This window comes from Telopea speciosissima, chromosome 4 (genome assembly GCF_018873765.1).
Source record: "Telopea speciosissima isolate NSW1024214 ecotype Mountain lineage chromosome 4, Tspe_v1, whole genome shotgun sequence".
NCBI classification, from domain to species: Eukaryota; Viridiplantae; Streptophyta; class Magnoliopsida; order Proteales; family Proteaceae; genus Telopea; species Telopea speciosissima.
This window is the reverse complement of record NC_057919.1, coordinates 30,696,084-30,719,095: the sequence shown is the minus strand read 5'-3', so window position 1 is coordinate 30,719,095 and position 23,012 is coordinate 30,696,084. Positions and strand designations below refer to the sequence as shown.

The 23,012-nt window shown below is 42.0% G+C and overlaps 1 protein-coding gene across 1 annotated transcript in view; it reads left to right on the top strand.

Annotated features, from left to right (window-relative positions):
• LOC122659192 (glutamate receptor 2.7-like) overlaps positions 1-23,012 on the top strand; it is a 40,613-nt gene that overhangs the window by 6,339 nt on the left and 11,262 nt on the right. Inside the window, exons 2-6 of the mRNA XM_043854329.1 lie at positions 872-1,089; positions 12,020-13,356; positions 13,469-13,781; positions 14,252-14,658; positions 14,774-15,304. Of these exons, the coding sequence (XP_043710264.1) occupies positions 872-1,089; positions 12,020-13,356; positions 13,469-13,781; positions 14,252-14,658; positions 14,774-15,304 (2,806 nt within the window). The remainder of the gene's footprint in view (positions 1-871; positions 1,090-12,019; positions 13,357-13,468; positions 13,782-14,251; positions 14,659-14,773; positions 15,305-23,012) is intronic.

The following is a 23,012-nucleotide window of genomic DNA, read 5'->3' as shown; positions in this document are numbered from 1 at the left end:
GATTCTGATCCGATTTGGCGATTCAATTTGAATTCCTCAAACCATGGTTCATTCCCTTCTCTTGTATTTGCCTTTTTTTTAGGGGGGGGGGGGGTTGTGGTTGCATGAAAGGTTGGAATATGAGAGGTTGGCAACAATGCTATGCAAAATGTCCTTGGTCCTTGGTTTTGATTTTGGCTAATGGTTTATGTCAATTATATGAGATTCCATTCATGGATCAAAACAATTTTAGATAATTTACAAGTATCGGACCTTTGTCCCCTGAGGTTCATTGATCAATATGATTGTACGGTTAAATATTTCAAATGAAAAATAAAGAAAATGAAAACTATATATCGGCAGAATTAACATATACCAAGTGGTGTAAAAGGAGAAACCGTACAATTGATTGACCAGGCTTAAGTCTAACTTGGATAGCTGGGAGGGTACGTCTGGGCTAATCAATGAGGTGTCAAATCTTACCACCCCCTGGCTTCTAGCTAGTTGTACGTCCACGTAACACACCCTACGCCACAAATATAATGGTCCTGATGGTCATGTCCTCTAAATACTTTTGAAGTTTGAATTAAGAAGTCTTCTTCTTACTAAAACTTTAAAACTTAAAAACTAAAAACTAAAAACTAAAAGACTAAAACATTCTTCTGTGGATATTATTTTATGGGATTCATAGTTTCAAACCTCTTCTGTCTTATTAATATAATGTCTTCCTGTTCTTATTCATATCCCACCACCCCTTATAAATAATCTTTTGGGGTCTTTGGAGATCACCTTGTAGTCCAGACCTTAATTGTTCTTAGTGGTTGATGAAGATGAAGAAGAACTCATTCCAATTCCTTTCCTTTCTCTTATTCTCAATATTACATCTCATCAGTTTGTTTCTTGGTGAATTGGTTGCTTCTCAAAACAACATAACTGTCCCATTTGATGTTGGAGTGATTCTTGACTTCGATAAAGATGACTCGAAGAAATCTAGTACCTCCATGTCAATGGCGCTCGAGGACTTCTATGCAAAGAACAGTTTTTACAAAACAAGAGTGGTTCTCCATACCCGAGACTCAAAGCAAGATATTGTTACTGCTGCTTTCATGCGTATTTCTCATCCTTATATTCATTCCTTTCTTCCCTCATCAGGAATTTCAGTTTTCATTTCTAATGCAAATTCCTGAGTGCGGGGCGTTGGTGCATTGGTAAGATTGTTCTATTGTGACCAAGTGGTCACGAGTTTGAAAAACAGTCTCTGTGCAAAAGCAGGGGTAAGGCTGTTGCGCGTATATTATGACCTTCCCCAGACCCCGCAATGTGGGAACCTCATGCACCGAGTACGCCCTTTATTTATAATGCAATAGCAAGTAAATGATGTCACCTACATTCATTTCTTAATATTTATCTTTTATAATACATTTTCTTAATGATTAGTTGCTATTAATTAACTGTTTGTTTATGAAATTTATCTCAAGATATTCATGTTTACCATGTAGCAAGTATTTTGTTGGTTCCAGTCAAGCTTTGACATCTTGATTTCCTCCATCTAATATATTTGATAAAAATATCAATTCTTATTATTGTAGTAGGAGAATAATAGTAGGTAGGATCATAGGTGTAAAATTTCCCTCAAAGCATAAAATAGTGGAAAGTCAAAGCTTGATTTTTATTTTTTAATTTTTGCTAAAGATCCAAGAATAAATTAATGAAAAGAATAAATTACAGGATTAATAGATTCAAATTAAAATTACTAGGAAAAGGATCTCCACCTTCGGCATTGCCATCAGCAGGGGTCCTGATGACTCCAGAACTAACGGACCGAGACCAATCTCCTAGGTCAGGAGAGAACCGACCCTTTAGGGTCAGAGAACGTGTTAATATCGGGAACCGTTCCCACCTGTCACGGGGGATTGTGCATACGAGGTTTGGTAAGGTCGCATTAGCCTCCAGGAAGTACACGGTCAAGTACGACCTATCTCGGTAGGGATGGTTCGGGTCAAGCCAATCTTTCGAGAATCAACAACCAGCCCTAACGTCCTCCGTGAAAAGTGTAACGGTCCCATGATCTACGTACCATTATCCTATCCATAAGGGGTGAAACTAACAGGAACTTATCCACAAGGCCGATAAGTAGGCCACCATCCCTAAAATCACTCATGGGACTCCAATCTCGCCCAAAGATTCCTCCTGAGAATTCTTACCTAAACAGGACACTCCTCTCTTCTACAGCCTCTCCTAATGGTGATTATAAATATGAGGTGATATCCCTCCCTATAGGGATTCTATTCGACTCTCTGATTGATTATCTGTTGCTAAGCATGACCCAGGAAGGTGCCTTGGTCAATGAAGGAACCCTCCCACCGTCGCCACCTCTTCCAGAGGATCTTTCCACTGTCTTGGGCCCAAATGCCCCTGCTACGGTTGGTTAGATCAACGATCTTTAGCAGAACGCCCTTTTTAGGGATATACTCAAGGAAATGCTGGCGTGGAGAGCACTCGACCCAACGCCAGCCATTGCGCTTGCTCCTACCCTTCCACCTCCGCCTCTAGGGATACTGACCCAAGCTCGAGAGACAAAATGCACCCATCCCAGGCACGGAGATGGCCAAAGAACTCGGAGTCGGGCTAGGTCATCACAGCCAACCCGAAGAAGTGTACCCCCACCAGGGATAGTTAGGACCGGAGACCTGCCAACCAGGGCTCGCAAAAACTTGGCACCCGCCATAGAACCGTCTGCGACAACGCGTCAAGAAACATTTAGCCGGACTAACCAGAGCCACACTCGGCAATCTCACCCACACACATCGCAAGAAGAAAACTCGAGGTTGGTGAACCAAGGAAGCGCACTAAGAGATGGCAGCCATGGGGAGCGAAAGGTCCAGACTACAAATACGGGGATAAACCAACTCGCGAAAGATGAGCTTGACTGTAAGCACAAGGACATCAATGATAAATTGAAAGCGCTAGAGAAAGGGACCGATCCCGAAGAATATTTTTGACCGGGCTAGCATCCATTCTCGGCTGAGATAAAGAGGGCAAAGTTTCCCCGAGGATTCAAGCCACCCAGTTTTGAGACATACGATGGAAAGACCGACCCTAACGACCATATAAGCTACTTCAATGCGATGATGACGGTCTATGGGGGATCCGACGTCATATCGTGCTGATCCTTCCCCATGTCCCTTAAGGGACCAGTCGCACTATGGTTCTTCAAGCTGAAACCAAACTCCATAAAGAGTTTCACGGAGTTAGCTCAAGCCTTTGTGAGCCGTTTCCAAAGCATTGTGAAACAAGAGAAGAAGGCAACGAATCTGTTGGCAGCAAGGTAGCGACCTGACGAGTCGATATGGGACTACATCACTCGCTTCAATGGAGAATCCCTAGAGATAAAGGACCTGGACGATGGTATGGCCTTCAATGCCCTGCACAATGGGGTCACGAACCATGACCTGGTCCGGTCCCTATCCTTGGAGCCGATTTACAATATGACTGAGCTACTGGATTGATGCTACTAGTACACAAACATGGCTCAAAAGGCGGCCGATGGCAAGGGCTTGGAGAAGAAGAGAACAAGTGACAAGGAAGAGAAGAAGGTAAAAAAAGACAAAAATTTGATCGGTATCAGGACCGAGATCTTAGCCCTGATTACACGCCGTTGACCACCTCCAGGACCAATATCCTCAGGGAAGTCCATAATCGAGGACTGTTGCAATTGCCGAGACCGAAAGATAGAAACTAGAAGAAATACTGCAAGTTCCATAAGGATGTCAGGCACGACACTGAAGATTATTGACAACTGAAAAGGGAGATAGAAGACGTGATCCAGAAAGGTCACCTCTGACGGTATGTCAAAAGGGAAGATCGGAGAGAAGGAACCTGAGGTTAAAGAGCCACTCATGCCTAGCCGAGGAGGGAAGATCAGACCAGAGATCGCGATGAACGAGAACGACGAGATGGACCCTAGGAAGACCGATGAGAAGATCGTAGGTTCGAAGCTGAGATCAACACGTCAACTGAGCCAGCCATACTCACCATTTGTGGAGGATTGGGGCACGAATCCATCCGTAAGGCCAAGGCCAAGGCCCGGTTTGTAGGCATAGCAGAGACGGTGGAGAAAAAAGCGAAGCCTTACCCATCCATCTCCTTCTCGGATGAAGATCTCGAAGGGCTAAGCTGGCCACACGACTATGTGGTCATGGTTTAGGCATTGATAGCAAAGAGGTTGGTGCACCGTATCCTCATAGACACAGGAGCCTCAGTAGTTTTGCTGTCCTACGATGCATACTTATAGTTCGGGTTCTAGCCTGGCACCCTCAAACCAGAGAGTGCGCCTCTTTATGGTTTCTCAGGGTCGCCCGCATAAATCAAAGGCTCGGTAGAGCTCTTGGTAACGGTTGGGATGGTCCCCTGGCAAAAGACTGTAAAGGTCAACTTCATGATGGTTCAGGTCGCGACTGCCTACAATGCCATTCTGGGACAGCCCAGCTTAAACAAGACTGGGGTGATCGTCTCCACCAAACACCTGAAGATGAAGACCCCACCGAGAACAGAGTAGGAGAATGCCAGACCAAGCAAAAGAAGGCAACAGATTGCTACATGACGTTTGTTAAACAAGTCAATGGAAACTACCGAGGAGTGGCCTTCACGGTTGAAGTCAGTGAGAATCGCGACGAACAAAAATAGTAAAGGGGAGAGCCCGTGGAAGAACTGATCAATGTCACGATTACTGATACTGATCCTACCAGGACGGTCAAAGTCAGAGCGTTGTAAAGTAGCGAAGAAGTGAACGAGCTCGAGACCTTCCTGAGAGACCATGCCGACATTTTTGCATGGTTGGCAGCGGACATGCTAGGTATACCCCGGCATGTAGCTGAGCATGCCCTGCATATTGACCATTCAAAGAAACCGATCCAACAAAAGAGGACCTTTGCTCCGGATCGACAGGAAGCAATGAAAGAAGAGGTAGAGAAACTCAAAGCATCAGGCTTCATTCAGGAAGAGCAGTTCCCTATGTGGTTGGCCAACGTCATTATGGTACCAAAACCGAACGGGAAATGGAGAATTTGTGTTGATTACACTAACTTGAACAAGGCTTGTCCAAAAAACAAATATCCACTTCCCTGAATAGACCTCCTGATTGACGCCACCACAGGATATGAAAGGTTAAGCTTCATGGATGCCTACTCGAGCTACAACCAGATCCTGATGAAGAAAGAAGATGAGGTGTATATGGCCTTTCGATCCTACCAATAGAAATTCTGTTATAGGGTTATGTCGTTTGGCTTGAAGAACGTGGGAGCGACTTACCAAAGAATGGCGAACCACATGTTCCGAGACTAGATCGGTCGGAACATGGAAGTCTATGTCGACGACATGCTTGTCAAAAGTGTTCGAACTCAGGATCATATATCTGACCTGAAGGAAGTATTTCAGGTATTTAGGAAAAATTAGATTAAGTTGAACCTGGCGAAGTGCGCCTTTGGGGTCAATTCAGGAAAATGATACATGGTGTTATAGAGAGGGATAGAAGCCAACCCTGCTAAGATCAAAGCAATCCAAGAAATGGCACCACCAAGGATGGTACGGGAAGTGTAGACATTGAATGGCAGAGTCGCAGCTTTGGCCCAATTCATGTCTAGATTCGGAGACAATTGTCTTCCAAGACGCCAAAAAACCTTAGAACTACTAAAGACTTCGCTTGGATGGAGGAATGTTAGCGAGCATTTTAGGATCCCAAGGTATACCTCTCCAGCCCACCACTATTAGCACGACTCGAGCCCCAGGATAAACTATCAATATATCTAGCCACCTCACCCATTGCTATCAGTGTCGTGCTCGTGAAAGATGAGGATAAAAGATAAAGGCTGATATATTATGTTAGCCACGTCCTTCTAGATGCAAAAAGCAGATACTCAAGGATCAAGAAGTTGGCCTTTGCTCTGGCGGTCGCGATGAGGAAGTTGAGGCCGTACTTCCAAGCCTACCTCATAGATCAGCCGCTGAAGAAGGTGATCCACAAGACTGACGTCTTGGGACCACTGATAGCATGGGCAGTGGAGTTAAGTGAGTACCAGATTGAGTATTAGCCAAAGATGACAATAAAGGGCCAGGCTCTTATTGATTTCCTGGTCGAATGCACTTTGACTGAGGATGAACAAAAAGAAGGAGAAACCGATACAGGGAACGAAAACAAGGCCCCCTGGACCATGTTTGTGGACGGTTCGAGCAATAAAGGAGGAAGTGGGACAGGGTTCCTACTCACCAGTCCAAAAGGCTTCGTAATACAATACGCTTTATGTTTTGGTTACCCGGTGTCCAATAACAAAGCTGAGTATGAGGCATTGCTAATAGGATTGAAGACAGTTCGAGCAATCCAAATTGAGAATTTAAAGGTAAGAAGTGATTTGCAACTAGTCACGAACAAGGTAAACGACGAATACGAGGCAAAGGATGACTAGATGGTGGCCTATTTGGCTAAAGCTTGGGTCATGATCGAAAAGTTTGACACATTTGAGATGGAATGAGTATCAAGAACCAAGAATGTGGTGGCAGATGCGCTCTCTCGACTTTCCAACTAAACCATCTTACTAAGAAAAAGAGGTGGCCCAGATCGAGACCGAACCGAGCTGGATGGACCCCATCATAAACTACCTAAGGGATGATATCTTGCCCGAGGACCGAGCAGAAGCCAAGAAAGTAAGAGTCAGGGCCGCGAGTTACACCATGATCAATGGAAAACTTTACACGCGATCCATTACAGCTCCATTGTTGAAGTACTTGGGCCTGAGCAAAGCCCAGTACACATTGGCCGATCGAGGTCCACTAATGCATCTGTGGGACTCATATGCGTGGACGTGCACTAGCATATAAGATATTGCGCCAAGGGTTCTATTGGCCAAGGATGTAGGAGGAGGCAATTAAGTATGTAAAGACGTGTGAACAATATCAGAAGTACGCACCCATCCCACACCAGCCCGCTACCCAACTGACCTCAGTCCTCAGTCCTATACCATTCGCGATGTGGGGAATGGACATCCTCAGAGATTTTGTACCAGCCTCTGGAGGAAGGAGGTACTTGGTTGTGGCCATCGACTACTTCACAAAGTGGGTCGAGGCCGAACCTCTAGCCAAGATCATTGAAAAGCAAATGGAGAAGTTCTTCAGGGACAAGATAATATAACAGTTTGGACTACCATGGGTGCTTGTCACGGACAATGGAAAATAATTTGATAATCCGAACTTCAAGGTGTTTTGCGAGCACTACCATATTGATTTCAGGCCAGTAGCGGTCACACACCCTCAAACAAACGACCAAGTATAAGTAACAAATCGAACGCTACTGAGCGAATTAAAGCGAAGGCTAACCGAAGCAAAAGGCAGATGGTTAGATGAAGTCCTAAGTCATTTTATGGACATACTGGACTATAGTCCGTACACCCACAGGGGAGAGCCCGTTCCGCTTGACCTACGGAATTGAGGCCCTAGCACCAGTTGAAGTGCTCGCCGCATCCCATAGAGTACTGAACTTCAATAAACGAACGTGCCAGGACAGACTCCGTGTAAACCTAGATTTTTTAAATGAAGTACAAGAAGCCACTTCAATGAGGAACGTAGCCTATTAGCAGAGGATGGCCCGGTACTTTAACTCCAAGGTCAAAGAACGACTATTTAGGCCAGGTGGCTTAGTCCTCAAAAAGGCAAAGGCCTCACAACTTACGAAAGAAGGAAACACTCTCAGCAAACTGGGAAGGGCAGTACATAAACTCTAAGCAAATACGCCCTAGAACGTACCACTTGAAGACTCCGAGGGGCAACAAGATACCCCAACCTTGGAATTCAAAGAATTTGGAAAAATTCTATCAGTAGACTTGTAACATCTGCCGAAACTCAATAAAGTACAGTTCTCCAGTTCAACACGGCTCATCTTTTCTTCGTCTTTTCTTATTAGCTCTTTGATATATGAAAGACCGATCCCGAAGATCGGCACTAAAGTCCGACCCTAAATAGTCCGCCCAAAAGTCCTTAACAAGGCACTAAAGATCGATTCTAAATGGTCGACACAAAAGTCCTTAGCAAGGCACTAAAGATTGACCTTTAATGGTCGGCATAAAAGTCCTCACTGAGGCATAAACAGACAATCCTAAATGGACGGCAAACATTCCTTAAGGTAAGGAAAACCATTTCTAGATGGTCGGAACAGTAGTTGCATTTTCAAAAAATATATATATAGACCGAGCCATGCCTAAGTGATCAGAATGCAAGGACGTGCCAACGAGAAAGCCAAACCGAGCCATCAAAATAAACAGAAGTAAAAATTTATTGTCCCGGCCCCACAGTCCCTTACAAAACATGGGGCCAAGTTATCCCATACAAAAGAGTTCAAAAAAAGAGAAGGCGTTCAACAAGCACGTTGGGTGGGATCAGATTCAAAGAGGAAGCGTAGGGTCGGCTAGGGGATCTTAAGGGTTAGGCTCTTGAGGCACAACAGGAAGGATCTGGTTGACTCTGACCCCAACCTCGACTGGACCACCAGCAGCAACGACAACCCTGTCTTGGGGAGGAACATAAGCATCGAAGTCATCGAAATTGAAGGTCTGGTCCTTGCCAAGGACATGCTTCATTGTGTCATCCACTCCAAAGCCATACACATGCTCCGTGCACTTCTCAATATACTCTTTGAGCTCGGGGGACTTCTTGAAATCCTCCACAGCTTGTGCACGGATCACCTCAGTGTCCACGATGGTCTTGTTTCGAAGCTCGACCAGCTCCCTCTGCAAATCCCAGATCATTTCTTTGGCATCCTCAGCCTCCTTCTCTAGGGAATCCTTCCGGTCGGTCAAAGTTCTCACCGTCTCCTCTGCCTCAGTCAACTTATCTGATAAACCGGTCTTCTCCAGTGCGAGGTCTGATATTTGTCGCTCCATCTCCTCCCGCTTCTCCCTCCCATGGAAATACAGGGCACAGTACTTCTCGAATAGAAGTGCCGGCTCGACCAGCTTGGAAACAACCTAAACGCAGAAAACAAATTTTAGAAAATGAGCGATAAAGGTTTAGAAAGGCAGAGTAAAAGACTTACAATGGTCATCTCAGAGTAGAGAGAGCTGGCCAACTCCACATCAGTGAACCTGGCTAGAGCAGTTCTGTCCCTGGGCAACCGAGCTCAATCCAACCACTCCCGAGCCACGACCTCGTCGTTGAAGCAAGAAACGCCCTCACGGATCTTCCATCTGGGGATGAGGATGGGGCGTTCATCCTTCTCTTGGCCTACAGGGACCTCGAGGTCATCCTTAAGATCAAGGATCTACTTCCCTCAGTCTGCCTAGTCAGTTGGGCGAGAAGACTTCCTTGATCGATATTGAAGAGTTGTGTCATCAGCCTCGAGGTCTTTCCATTCCTTTTGTTCGAAGGAGACGGGGCAGTGGCCGAGCCCCTCCGTTCCTGAGGTCGGGCGTCGGTGGCTGGACCCTTGTCTTGGGGTAAATCGAAGGAGGGGCCTCCCTTCTCCTTCTGCCTCTGCTCAGTAATCTTCCTCTTCTGAGCGGCCGCTATTTGGAACTTGTTGCTGTCGAGAGTGATAAAGCAAAAATGGTCAATGTTGAACCAAATAAGAAGAAAAATAGTAGGTTAGATCCTCCGAACCGAGAATACTCACTCGGGGGGGGGGGAGGGGGGGAACTTAACTTCCACCGGACTAATACGTCCTCCCGCTGAAGCCTATGAATGTTGAAGAGCTCCCCTTCCAGGCTAGTAGCTAGAGATTCCTGATCTTACTGACTCAGCTTGGGTATGGGATTGTACCTGCTTTAGTGGGATATTCCTCCACTCTAACATGAAAAGATTTCCCACAAACGAAGCAAAGAAGTATCGATCCTTTCAGTTTTTCACCAACTGGGGCATGTGACTAAGGATCTGCTCGGTCTTGAGGGAGCTCTTCAAGCCGCGCAAGGACAGGTAGTACCATCCCCCAACAGACTTTTTCAACATGAAAAAATAAGCAAAGAGATCGGCTGAGGATTCGCGGTGGAGCTGAGCAAAGAATATGAAGAAACCAAAGATCTATTTCCACGAGTTTGCTAGCAGTTATCCTGGGCAGAGTGTGAAATGGTTCAAAACATCAACCACGAACGAATGGGCTGGGAGGCAAAGACCATAGGTAAAGGCGGTCTCGTATAGGCAAACCTCGTCCGCCCAAAAGTAACAAGCCTTGTCATGTTTGTCCAGGGTACGAAGAACGATGTCGAAAGGGATAGGGAACCGATCTTTAATGACCTGCAGAGCCCGATCATTGAGGACACTAACGTTGCCAAGAGTGACATCTCCAATGATGGATCCCTCGAACTCGTCATCCTCTTCCTCAACCTGGGCCTCCTCAATCTCTGGGCATGAGCCCCACCTGCCACTCGCTCGAGATGGGGTTGAGTGGGTTGGATGATGCCCCCTCTCTGGGCCGCCGCCGAAGCAGAGGCCAAGTTTTGGGAACGACAGAATTGGGCCTCTAATTTCTTCGAACCGAAAAGGGCAGAGGGTTGGTTAATCTGAGTATCCTCAGAATTCACTCCCAAGTCATGGCTCGCACTTATCCTCAGAATCTCATGGCGATCGGCGTTGGGACCTCGGTATGAACTGTTAGAAGACATTGGATTAGAAGAACTTACTGGTCAGTTCGACAAACAAAGCTCCAATAGAATACACCTCCAAGCCGAGCCACAAAATAAGACGCGGAGTTTGACCGAGCCAAAGACCAGAAAGCACCAGACGAGCTGAGAGAAATTTCTCTAAGGAGCAAGCAGAGAAACGCGAAAGGAATGAAGTGGGGTACCACTATTTATAGATGGAAGGAGAAAAATGAAAGGACACTGCCAACGGTTGAGATCGATGGAGATCAGTGATCGAGAACAGGTGATGGCAAGGCTGCCCGAGACGCCATCATTACTTAGACCCATGTGTTGCTCGTGAATCGAAACATCACGCCTCACTTTTTCAGAAAAGATGGTGGGACATTAAAGTCCCCTTGAAAAATGAAACATCTGGATAGCACGTGAACAAGGATTGGACCGGACTCACCCTGGAGCGCAAGCGCTCCAGGGGAGTGAGGGGCAAGTGATGAGTCCAGAACTAACAGACTGAGACCGATCTCCCCTTTAGGGTTGGAGGACGTGTTAATCTTGGGAACCATTCCCACCTATTACGGGGGATCATGCATACAAGATTTGTTAAGGTCGCTTCGGCCTCCAGGAAGTACATAGTCAAGTACAACCTATCTCAGTAGGGACGGTTCGAGTCAAGCCGATCATTCGAGAATCAACAACCAGCCTAACGTCCTCTGAGAAAAGTGTAACGGTCCCATGATCTATGCACCACTATCCTATCCGTAAGGGGTAAAACTAACAGAAACTTATCCACAAGGCCAATAAGTAGGCCACCACCCCCAAAATCGTGCATGGGACTCCAATCTCGCCCGAAGATTCCTCCTGAGAATTCTTACCTAAACAGGACACTCCTCTCCGCTGCAGCCTCTCCTAATGGCGATTATAAATATGAGGTGATATCTCTCCCTATAGGGATTCTATTTGACTCTCTAATTGATTATCTGTTGCTAAGAGTGCTAAATTTGGCATCGGAGTGTTCGAGACCGGCACAGCTCCGTCACTTTTGTGCTAACCTCTTCTTGCAGGCCCCAAAGGTCAGCTCGCCTAGTTTTTGACGCAACAGTTCCCTAGCCCGCTACTTAGATAAAACGAAATCTAAGTAGTGTTCTGTTTTTTTTCTAAATTTAAAATTAATTTAAGATTCCAATCAAAATTGATTACAGTAGTCTAAAAATGTTATCTGAAGAAGATCAATGTTGCTCTATTCTTTTCGATTGGAATTCCAGTACAATTGCTTTCTTTGTCTATTTCTTGTGTTAATTCCATTAGGAGTACTTCTAATATAATCCTTAAATTGGGAAGCAGAATTTATAGATGAAGATATAGGAAGGAAAAAGGATGTACAAAAGTTGTAGCTAAATTTCAAGTTTTGTTTTCTATGAACACAGCAATGGACCTAATAGAAAATGTACAAGTTCAAGCCATCATAGGACCAGACAACTCAGGACAGGCCAAGTTCATGGCAGATCTTGGGGACAAAGCTCAGGTTCCTATTGTTTCTTTTGCTGCAACAAGCCCTTCGCTTTCTTCAGATCTTAATCCTTTCTTCATCCGCACTGCATACAATGACTCTGCTCAGGTGAAAGCCATTGCTGCAATTGTTCAAGCATTTGGTTGGAGGGAAGCTGTACCTGTGTATGAAAACAGCGAGTATGGTAATGGAATTATACCATATCTGGTTGATAATTTCGAAGCAATCAATACTCGCATCCCCTACAGAAGTGTTATATCTCCTAATGCCTCAGATGATCAAATTCTTGAAGAGCTATACAAATTGATGACAATGCAAACTAGAGTATTTGTTGTGCACATGCTACCCTCTCTTGGCTCTCGCTTATTTTTGAAGGCAAAAGAAGTAGGAATGATGAGTGAAGGTTATGTCTGGATCATCACAGATGGGCTGACAAATTTCTTAAGTTCCATGGATCGTTCTGTTATTCATTCTATGGAAGGTGTGTTGGGAGTAAAGCCCCATGTTCAGAGATCCAAAAAACTTGACAGTTTTGAAGTTTCATGGAAAAAGAAATTCTTACAAGAGAACCCAGATACAGTCAATGCAGAACTAGATATTTATGAACTATGGGGATATGATACTGCTTGGGCATTGGCAATGGCAGCAGAGAAAGTTGCAGGGGTGAATTCCAGCTCACAGAAGTCTAAACTTTCCCTGAACATTAGCAGTGTAGAATCTCTTCGAGTCTCTCAAATAGGTTTGGAACTTCGAGAAGAGATTTTAAATACCCAGTTTGAAGGTTTGAGTGGGGAATTTAAACTTGTTGATGGGCAACTACAATCATCAATCTTTCAAATAGTGAATGTAATAGGCAGGAGTGAAAAGGATATAGGGTTTTGGACACCAATGAATGGACTTTTCCATGAGTTGAATGTGACCAAGACAGAGACATATCCAAGCTTAAAGGATAAGAAGCTTCGTACTATCATATGGCCTGGTGATTCAACCACTGTACCCAAGGGTTGGGAGATTCCTACAAATGAAAAGAAGTTGAAGATTGGAGTTCCAGTGAAGGCTGTGTTTACAGATTTCGTGAATGTGCAATGGGACAATACTAATGCATCCACAGTCACTGGGTACTGCATTCAAGTGTTTGATGCAGTAATGGGGGCATTACCATATACAGTCCCTTATGAGTACATTCCATTTGCAAAAGCTGATCACACATGTGCTGGGACTTACAATGATATTGTCTACCAAGTTTATCTCCAGGTAATTAAGTTGAACTACTCTGTGGTGGTCTAATTTGTGTTTCATGATATATATATTGTTTTATCCTAATGCTAAAATAAGGGATTATAATACTTTTTTGAATGCTGAACAGAAATTTGATGCTGTTGTGGGAGATGTAACTATTATTGCAAATAGATCCTTGTATGTAGATTTTACACAGCCATATACCGAATCCGGTGTGTCAATGGTGGTGCCAATCAAAGACAACAATAGGAATAATGCATGGGTATTCTTGAAGCCTCTGAGCACAGATCTTTGGTTAACAACTGCAGCTTTTTTTGTCTTCACAGGCTTTGTGATCTGGGCCCTTGAACATCGAATAAATGATGATTTTAGGGGCCCTCTTCATCACCAAGTGGGAATGATCTTTTGGTTTTCCTTCTCCACAATGGTTTTTTCACATAGTAAGTTCTCTCTTCAGTCTTCTTCCAATGTTTTTTTTTCATCTTTCTATTATCAAGAACTGTCTTTCCATTAGGAAAATGAAGTTATCTCATATAAACAATTTCAGAAGGGTAAGTCCATTATACTCTTATACTGTTATTTCCATTTAGTGTCTTTGAGCTTGTGAGTTGAGCGTCGGAGTTATAAACTTAGTGTATTGAACATCTACTTGCTTACAAAGTATTTCATGTCATAATTAACTGAGTTTTCACAATATCATTTTAATTAATTATGTAACATTTGTTTTAATTTCTAATTTCTTTTTTTTTTTTTAAGCATAAACTATTCAGTATGTCCCAGACATTTGACATAAAGGGTATGCCAATGGATAGAAAAAAACAGAGTGGCCAGATCTGAATTAAGCATATTCCAATAAAAGTTCCATCTTTTGGTTGCCGAAAATCATTAATGAATGTTTTAATGGATGCAGAGGAGAAAGTGATTAGCAATCTTGCGAGATTTATATTGATTATATGGCTATTTGTTGTCCTTATCCTCACATCAAGTTACACAGCAAGCTTGACATCAATGCTCACAGTTCAGCAGCTCCAACCAACCATAACTGATGTACAACAGCTACTGAAAAATGGGGAGAATGTCGGTTACCAAGAGGGTTCATTCGTGTTCGGGTTATTGAAACGGATGAACTTTAATGATTCAAAGCTTAAAGCGTATAATACTGCACAAGAATTGGATGATGGTTTATCCAAAGGCACTGCCAACGGTGGATTTGCCGCCGCTTTTGATGAGATTCCATACCTCAAGCTTTTTCTCTCACAATATTGTTCTAATTACAGCATGATTGGCCCCACATATAAGACTGGTGGATTTGGCTTTGTAAGTCTCTTTCCTTCTCCCATCTTCCTCCATCACACACATTGTTATGTAATGTTACTGGCTTTTAAGTTGTATGAATGTTTATCATGATTCATTTAATTTGTAACTTCCATAGGTCTTCCCAAGAGGTTCTCCTCTAGTAAGTGATGTTTCAAGGGCAATCCTGAATGTAACAGAGGGAGACAAAATGACACAGATTGAGAAAATGTGGTTTGGAGATACCAATTGCCCAGACTCTAGCACCACTATAACTTCAGGCAGTCTTACAGTAAAGAGCTTTTGGGGCCTATTCCTCATCACTGGAACCATTTCATTTATAGCATTCCTTGCATTTTTGATTCATTTTTTCTGGAGGTATCGAAATATGTGGAAGAATAATGATCAGAAAGTTACCCTGCGGCAGAGAATTGGCATCATGATAGAGCAGTTTATGAGGAAGGATTTCGAATGTTTTACTTTCAGGAATCGTGAACTCCAAATCCAAAATACTCCAGATGTCATGGGTGCTACTAGGAGTCCCTCAGTCATTTCCGAACACACAAATGGGAATTTTGATCAAGCAACAACTTCCACTGGAACTGCTCCCCCAAGTCCAAGTAATCCAATAGCTGAAGAGATATCACCTACTATTGAACTTAGCAATCAAGTAAGTAGTAATGAGTCCGAGATCCCTTGAGGTGACTAATGGAAAATGATTTCTTTTTTGGTGACAAACATGTAATATCAATACTGCGTTTCCTAGCTTTAGACATTGGGATTGTACCATCCACCATCACCTCCTCAGGCTGATGATTAGAGATCTCTTCTTTATGCCATATGATTCAAAGCATTTTACTTTTGATGGATGACTGTAATAAACACTTTAAGTCTTTCTTTTTAGCTTTGAACAATTACTTTAATAGTCATCTTGACATACTAATGTCTTGATTTCTGTTCTCTCTATATGCATGTTTGAATTCTATTACTTATATAGTTGATCTGGCTATTATGGATTATTTAATATTTTACTTATATCTATGCATTTGCTCAGGGGGAGCATTTACATTTGTGTCATGCATACTTTAGGGGGGAGTTTTTACCCACCTAACCCCTTCTTTTGTTGATGACAAAAGGGGGAGAAAGATTTAGATATATGTCATTCTCAATGTTTCAATATTCGTTATATGCTGAGTTTTAAAGGCTTGAATTAGTGATGAGACATTGATATGATTTATCTAATTATTTAATATAGCTCGGATAACCTCAGTCTTATATGATTCATGATAAATTTTTTATCTTGAGAATCAACTGTTTGTCATCCTTAAAAGGAGGGAGATTGTTGGGGAATTGCCTATTCAAGAATCTCATATTATTCCCGATTCGTTCACAACTAAGTTTTGATGATAAAAAACACTTGAATATACTTAACATATATGCAACGTTTTGTAGTTACTCATAATGATAATGAGCAAGACACTATTCTATTGGAGTAACAATACTTGAAGAAGAATCAAGACTGGCTTGTGGAGAACAAGACAAATCATGCTTATCAAGTCAAGTCAAGGTAAAGCTTCAAGACAAGATATAAGATTAAAGTCAAGTCAAGGCAAAAGAGAATATCGAAGCCAAAACAAACTCGAAGACTGAAGATAAAACTTCAAAGATGCTAGTGTGCACCTAGACTGCTTTAGAACACTCGCACACTTGCATTTGCATACTTGCATATTCATATGAGAATGGACCAAGATAGACCCTAGGTATGCCAAGGACCCTTAAAAAGACCAATAATATGTTATAATACCATTGGTGTAAAAGCCCCAAAAGACACGACCAAACCAATCAAAACAGGGCTGATTTTGCACCAATCGGTCTGATCGATCCAACAACTGGTCTGATCGGTTAGTAGCAGTATGCACTGACCTTAACTGGCTGCATAGAGGTTGGTAACCGGTCTGACTGGTTGATCCAATCGGCTAGAGAGAGTTCAGCTAGTATCAAGCTAGGTCAAGCCGGTTGTCCAACAACTATATTTTTCAAACGGCTCCTTCAAGTCATCCAACCGGTTTATGAACAGGTCGACGTAAAATATCACTGTTTTTTTTACCGTTTGAGATTCCAATTCCTCATACTTTTTGGCTATAAATAGGCCACTGAAGGATAAACTTCACACGAATTTTGAGGCATTCAATACTACTCTTTGGAGAGCATTTGATAAACGTTCTTTGTCCTTTTATTATCAACTTTGGAGTTGAGCATCATCATTATAAGATTCAGTTTTTGAATCAATTCAACCATTGAAGGCTTGAATCGTAGCGTTTGAATATTTTCATCAAAGAAGCCTTGAGATAGCCTTCATCTTGTGCATACACTCAATCTCACATCATTTTGCACAAGGAGTATTCTCTACATAAGTAACATCATTCCTTACACTATTTATTTGTTTATATTTGATTCTTAGTGTTGATATAAGACTTGGTAGAACTCTTGATCAAACTAAGGGTGCATAAACCAAGACTGCACTTAGGTGATTGCATGGATGCTCTTATCCTAAAATATTCTATGCATGGACCCTATTATCCTTAAAAGATTGTTGTAAATGATTCTCTCGTCTTGAAACAAGATTGTGTAAAGTTGCTGTAAACGATTCTCTCGTCTTAAGTGTACAAAGAAAATGCCAGATGAGTGGAGGAGAAGCACTGTAGTTCCGGTTTTTAAGAATAAAGGTGATATCCAGAACTGCAATAATTATAGGGCATAAAACTAATGAGTCATACCATGAAACTTTAGGAAAAAATCATTGAAGCACACTAAAGAAGAGAAACTGATATATCGGAGAACCAATTTGGTTTTATGCCAGGGAGATCCACGACAAAAGCTATTTACCTTTTAAGGAGGCTTATGGAAATATTTAGAGCCTTCAAAAAGAATCTCCATATGATCTTTATCGACTTAGAAAAGGCCTATGATAGAGTCCCTAGAGAGCTCATTTGGCAGGTCCTAGGGAAGAGAAGGAGCTCAAGTAACTATGTGGATATAATCAAGGACATGTATGAGGGTGTAGAGACGAGTGTCAGAACTGCAGAGGGCCAAAGTAGTGAATTCCCTATTACAATTGGATTACACCAAGGATCAGCTTTAAGCCGTTTTTTGTTTGCACTCATCATGGATGATTTAACTAGGCACATCTAAGATGAGGTCCCTTGGTGTATGCTTTTCGTTGATGATATTGTTTTGGTAGATGAGACAGTGGAAGGGATTAATACAAAGCTGGAGTTATGGAGATCAAGCTTGGAATCACGAGGTTTTAAGCTAAGTAGAACAAAGATAGAGTATATGATGTGTAACTTTAGTCAAACCAGGAGAAGTGATGAAGTGGTGAACTTGAGGAGCGACATCTACCACAAAGTGAATGCTTTAGATACCTGGGGTGAACCATTAACAAAGAGGATGATATAGAAGATGATGTTTCCCACAGAATTAAAGTAGGATGGATGAAGTGGAGAGGTGCATCGAGAGTGTTATGCGACAAACGCATGCCTATTAAGCTTAAGGGGAAATCCTACAGGACAGTAATAAGACCAGCCATGATTTATGGAGCAGAATGTTGGGCGGTTAAGAAGAGTAATATATAGATAAGATGAGTGTAGCAGAGATGAGGATGTTGAGGAGGATGTGTGGCAAGACCAGGAGAGATAGAGTAAGGAATAATTGTATTAGAACCAAATTGGGAGTTGCACCAATCCAAGACAAGCTTCGTGAGAGCCGCTTGAGGTGGTATGGTAGACCTTTGGGTGCACCGGTAAGGAAGAGTGACCAGATTTAGTTTGACAGAGCTAAAAGAGGTAGGGGCAGGCCTAAAATGACTATTGGAGAAGTGGTAAGAAAGGATATGCATGTGGTAGGGCTCGATCCTAGTATGACCGCAGATAGAGTTGTTTGGAAGACAAAGACCCATGTAGCCGACCCCTTGTAGGGGAATGTTCCTGGGATGCTGCTTTGACTACTGCTTTGACTTTTTTCTTTTCTATTTTCTATTCTTCTTCCTTTTACTTCTTTTACTTCCTTTTACTTCTCTTATTTCTTTTACTTTCATAGCCCCTATCGGATCTATGTAGCCAACCCCATTTAGTTGGGATAAGGTTATGGTTGTTGTTGTTGTTGTTGTTTGTACTGAAAGGAAACATCTAGTGGAATTCTCTCAAAGTGTTGAGAGGAGTGGATGTAGACTCTTGGAGTTGAACTACTATAAATTGCTTGTCTTTGGTGGTTGTTTGTATCATTAATTTTAATTGTGCGATTAATTTTATAAAAAGGACCCATTCCACTAGATAGAACATATTCACCCCCCTCTAGGTTTCACAAAAAGTTGTCCACTCTCTCCATTAGGTAAGCTGATGCCATTGTAGGATGGATACATAAAAGAATTTGTATTCTGGTCCCTCACACTAAATCTAGTCCACCCACGACTTCTGATGCCACATCTCCTCCTCATTGGTCAACTTTGCCTTCGAACGTCTCTGCAAATTGTTTTCCTTTACTTGAGTAGCATCAGTGCTTGGTAAGCCTTGAAGAGTTGCAAGATCATCCTTCAGAGATTTGATTTTTGTTTAAACATTTCCAAAAGTTGAACGATTCCATCTCCAAAAAATAGTTTTGCAATGACCAGCTTCTATAGCAAAATATCTGAGGCAGTTTCTATTACAGCACCTGAAGGTGTGAGCACTGGTCTATCCTTGTAACTGACAACTCACTTTCCTGGTTCTTGAAAAGACACTCAATAGCCAGCTCTCAAAGTAGAAGAGAGAGCAGGATCACTAGGACTCTGGATCCCCTCTGGTGACTGGATGGTCCATTCTGAGAGAGATACGGTAGAGTGGAGTAATTGTGAGGATGTGGGGCCTGCTGTAGAGGAGCAATCCTCTCTCTCTTTTCCCTTACAGGAAATCTCCACTGATTGGAGACGAGCCACTTCGGTATCACCAGAGGCAATGCAGTAGGGTGGATTAAGGGAAGAATCTGAATTTGGAAAGAGGGCTAGGTTCATTTCAAAGATCTTTCTATTAAGCACTTGGAACCATTGATCCAATGGCTGTGGGTTATTGAAAACCTTCCATTTCGATATTTCCAAATTTCCCGACAAATCAAGGCTTTGGATGCAAAGGCCATTTGACCATCTCTGTGGCTAAAATTAGTAGAGTTGGACCATTGAAGAATCCACTCATGAATAGGTAACTCAGGGGTGTCTGGGATTATAATGGAAAGAGAGGAGCCAAACCATAAACGTTTACTCACTTGGCAATAAAATAAAGCATGCGCCACAGACTCTGCCTCCTGTCCACACTGGGGACACAAGTCATCATCTACCATATTGAGCTGAAGAAGATTTTCCTTCACTGTTAACCTATTTGCACAAGCTCTCCAAAGAAAATTCTTTACCCTTGGAGGGAGTATTACTGTCGAAAGAACCTCCCATACCTTTTGAGGAGGTATACCATATTCTTACTTCACAGTGAATGTCCATGACTTGAGCCCCCAAATAAGAGCATCCTCCTCCCCTTGAACTTTCGGGGTTTGAAGGATAGCCTCTCATTTAAATTGAACTAATATATAAATAGGACTTACTACTAAGACAAAAAGTTGCAATGCTTTGTGGCCTTTCTTAATGTCCAACAGTGAGAATCAATTTGATTAAAATGATCAACCTATCTCTTCTTCAAATCTACAAGGTGGGAGTTAATGCGACTGAATGATCATCAAAGTCATCAAGCCACTCAAGAGTGGATTCTTGAAAATTGAGAAACTCTTGGTACCGATGAGGGGGCTAAGTAGAGTGTTTAGGTGAGAAGGATGAGATGGTTGAGATCCTCCAACCGCTTCTTCCGCTTCTTTCTCCCTTTTGTTTTCAATTGATCGCATCATTCTTAAGCTAGAATGGTTTATTGGAACAGAATCTGCAGACAGTGAATTTTTGCACCACCCGACAATGATGACAACACGGACATGGACAAATGACGACTCTCTTAAGTCACCCATAAACCCATGAAAAACATCCAGACACAAGAAAAATGACCGTACCGATCCAAAACTTTGTCGATGTCTCCCAGAATTCAAACGGAAAACCGTAAAAAGTCAGCAATGTCGTACAAAGATCGGTGGTATCGCCCGGAGCCCAGTAACACTGACCAAGGGTCAGTAACACTGGACTCAAGCTTGAGTCGACTGGACCCAATTTTCTTGGACCCTCTATAAATAAAGGGCCCCTCTTCCTTTAAAAAACATAGTTTGATAGTGAGGAAAGCTTAGAGGAGCTCTGGAAAAATCCTAAGAAAGTCTTGAAAATCTGGAAATTTAGAGAGAGAAAAGAGAGAGGTTTTGGTCCCAAGAGAAGTTCTTTCTTTTTTTTTAGGCTTTAGTTTCTATTCGTTTTAGTCCTTGAGGGACCTGTTGGTGATTATGCATGAAAGCCCTGTCGGAGTCCAAGAACCCCAGTTGGTGATTCGGCAATACAATGTGGAAACCCTACCGGAGTCCAAAAAGCCTTGTTGGTGATTTAGCAATACAGCACGGAAGCCCTACCGGAATCCAGGAAACCCTAGCAACATACTTTTGATAAGCCGTTATTCTGCCCGACAAAAGAGAGTCATGTAGTCTGTCCATCTCCACCTAAGTCGGGTGGTGACTCATTGCGCATTTTTCGTGTTTTTCATAAATTTTATCGTCAATTACACATTTTTATTGTGGTCATTTATTTTGGAATTATGTAAATCGTTTAAGCATATTTTTTCTATTTTTGTAGTTGTTTGCAAGAAATAATTACCGTAAGCATACGGATCAATCGAAGCTACAGGTTGAACACAAGTAGATGTATGCCACTTTATCTTACTCACTTAAAAGCATTGCAAAATGAACCAAATTAATTAAGGTGTTGGATTAAACTAACGATAATTAAACTAATGAATCCTAACTCACAAGCATCTACCGAATCGAATCTTAACTCACATCCATCTAACAGAATTACACATCTAACGAATTGAATTGACATCCTAACACATATCCATCTAACCTATCAATACTAACGTGGATTTGAAGGAATAAATCGCCACAGCCACACACCACAACCACACAAACAAAAACAAATGAAAAATAAAGCTAAGAGATTAAAGAGGTAAAACCCGAAGGTGCTTGAACCGGACTGAAATTGCTCTTCTCTACCACACTTGAAATGCTCCTACCAAATCAGAAATATAAAATAAAATTAATTAAATTAAAAGCTTAACATAATGCATGATGATGATAGTGAATAAAAAATAAAATTTCATAAGCATGGAAGAATTAGAGAGGCAGAGAATGAGAATAAAAATAAAAAGGGTGGAGAATTAAAGTCCTAATAGAATGGAGGGAATAGAGGGGATGAGAGTGAGATTAAAATAAAAATAAAAATAATGGAAGAAATAAGAGGTTAAGAAGAAGAAGAAGAAAATAAAAATAAAAATAAGAACTTGAACCAATACTCCCTTCTACCAAACTTGAAAGTGAATGAATTGCTTAAGCGTTGAATGGATGTAGTTGATGAAGCTTGAAAAACTTAAATAAACCTTGCATGGCTTCCTCTTCCAAATCTCCAAGTCTTCTCACAAGAATTAGAAACTTAGACTAGAAAGCTTTAAAATTAGAACTAGAATTAAGAGATTACAACCATATTGAAGACAATAATTGACTTAAAGCATGCATAAAATTATTACAACCATTGAATTAACCTCATAAAATCAAACTAGAACTAGAAAATAAAAAATTAGAAGGAGAAGAAGAAGAAAATTTCATTAAAATTCAACTAGAACTAGAGCAAGAATAACCTCTTCAATCCCAAAAGCAATTGGGTATTTTTAGGAGAAGGAGGAGAAGAGGAGAGGAGAGGCTTTGGAGAGAATCTCCCTAGAAAAGTAATATTCTCTTCTCCTTCCTTTACAAAGTTGCTTGAACCCCAAGGAAAATAAAAAAAAATGGAAAGTAAGAGAGATACAAAGTTTGGTCCAATAGACCTGCTATTTTTCAAAAAGTAGATTTTCCAATTTAATTCTTGTGCTTCCTTTTCTTTGTAGGAGTCTTCTCCAAGTAATATGATCAAGGCATCTCCAATCTTTGACTTTTCAACCTTCCAAGGATGAGAGAATATTCTCCACAAGATATCTATCCATAGTCAAATTCCAAAAATACCCTTGGAAAGTTGGAGGGGAGAGAGAGTGATGACTAGGATTCCACTCAAGAATTTATTCAAACCCCACTATACCCTTCAAAAATCGTGGAGCCTTGCACTCTTCAAAAATCGTGGGAGCTTGTGGGTCATGTGTGCTCAAAAAGATCTTGGACAGTGTGGG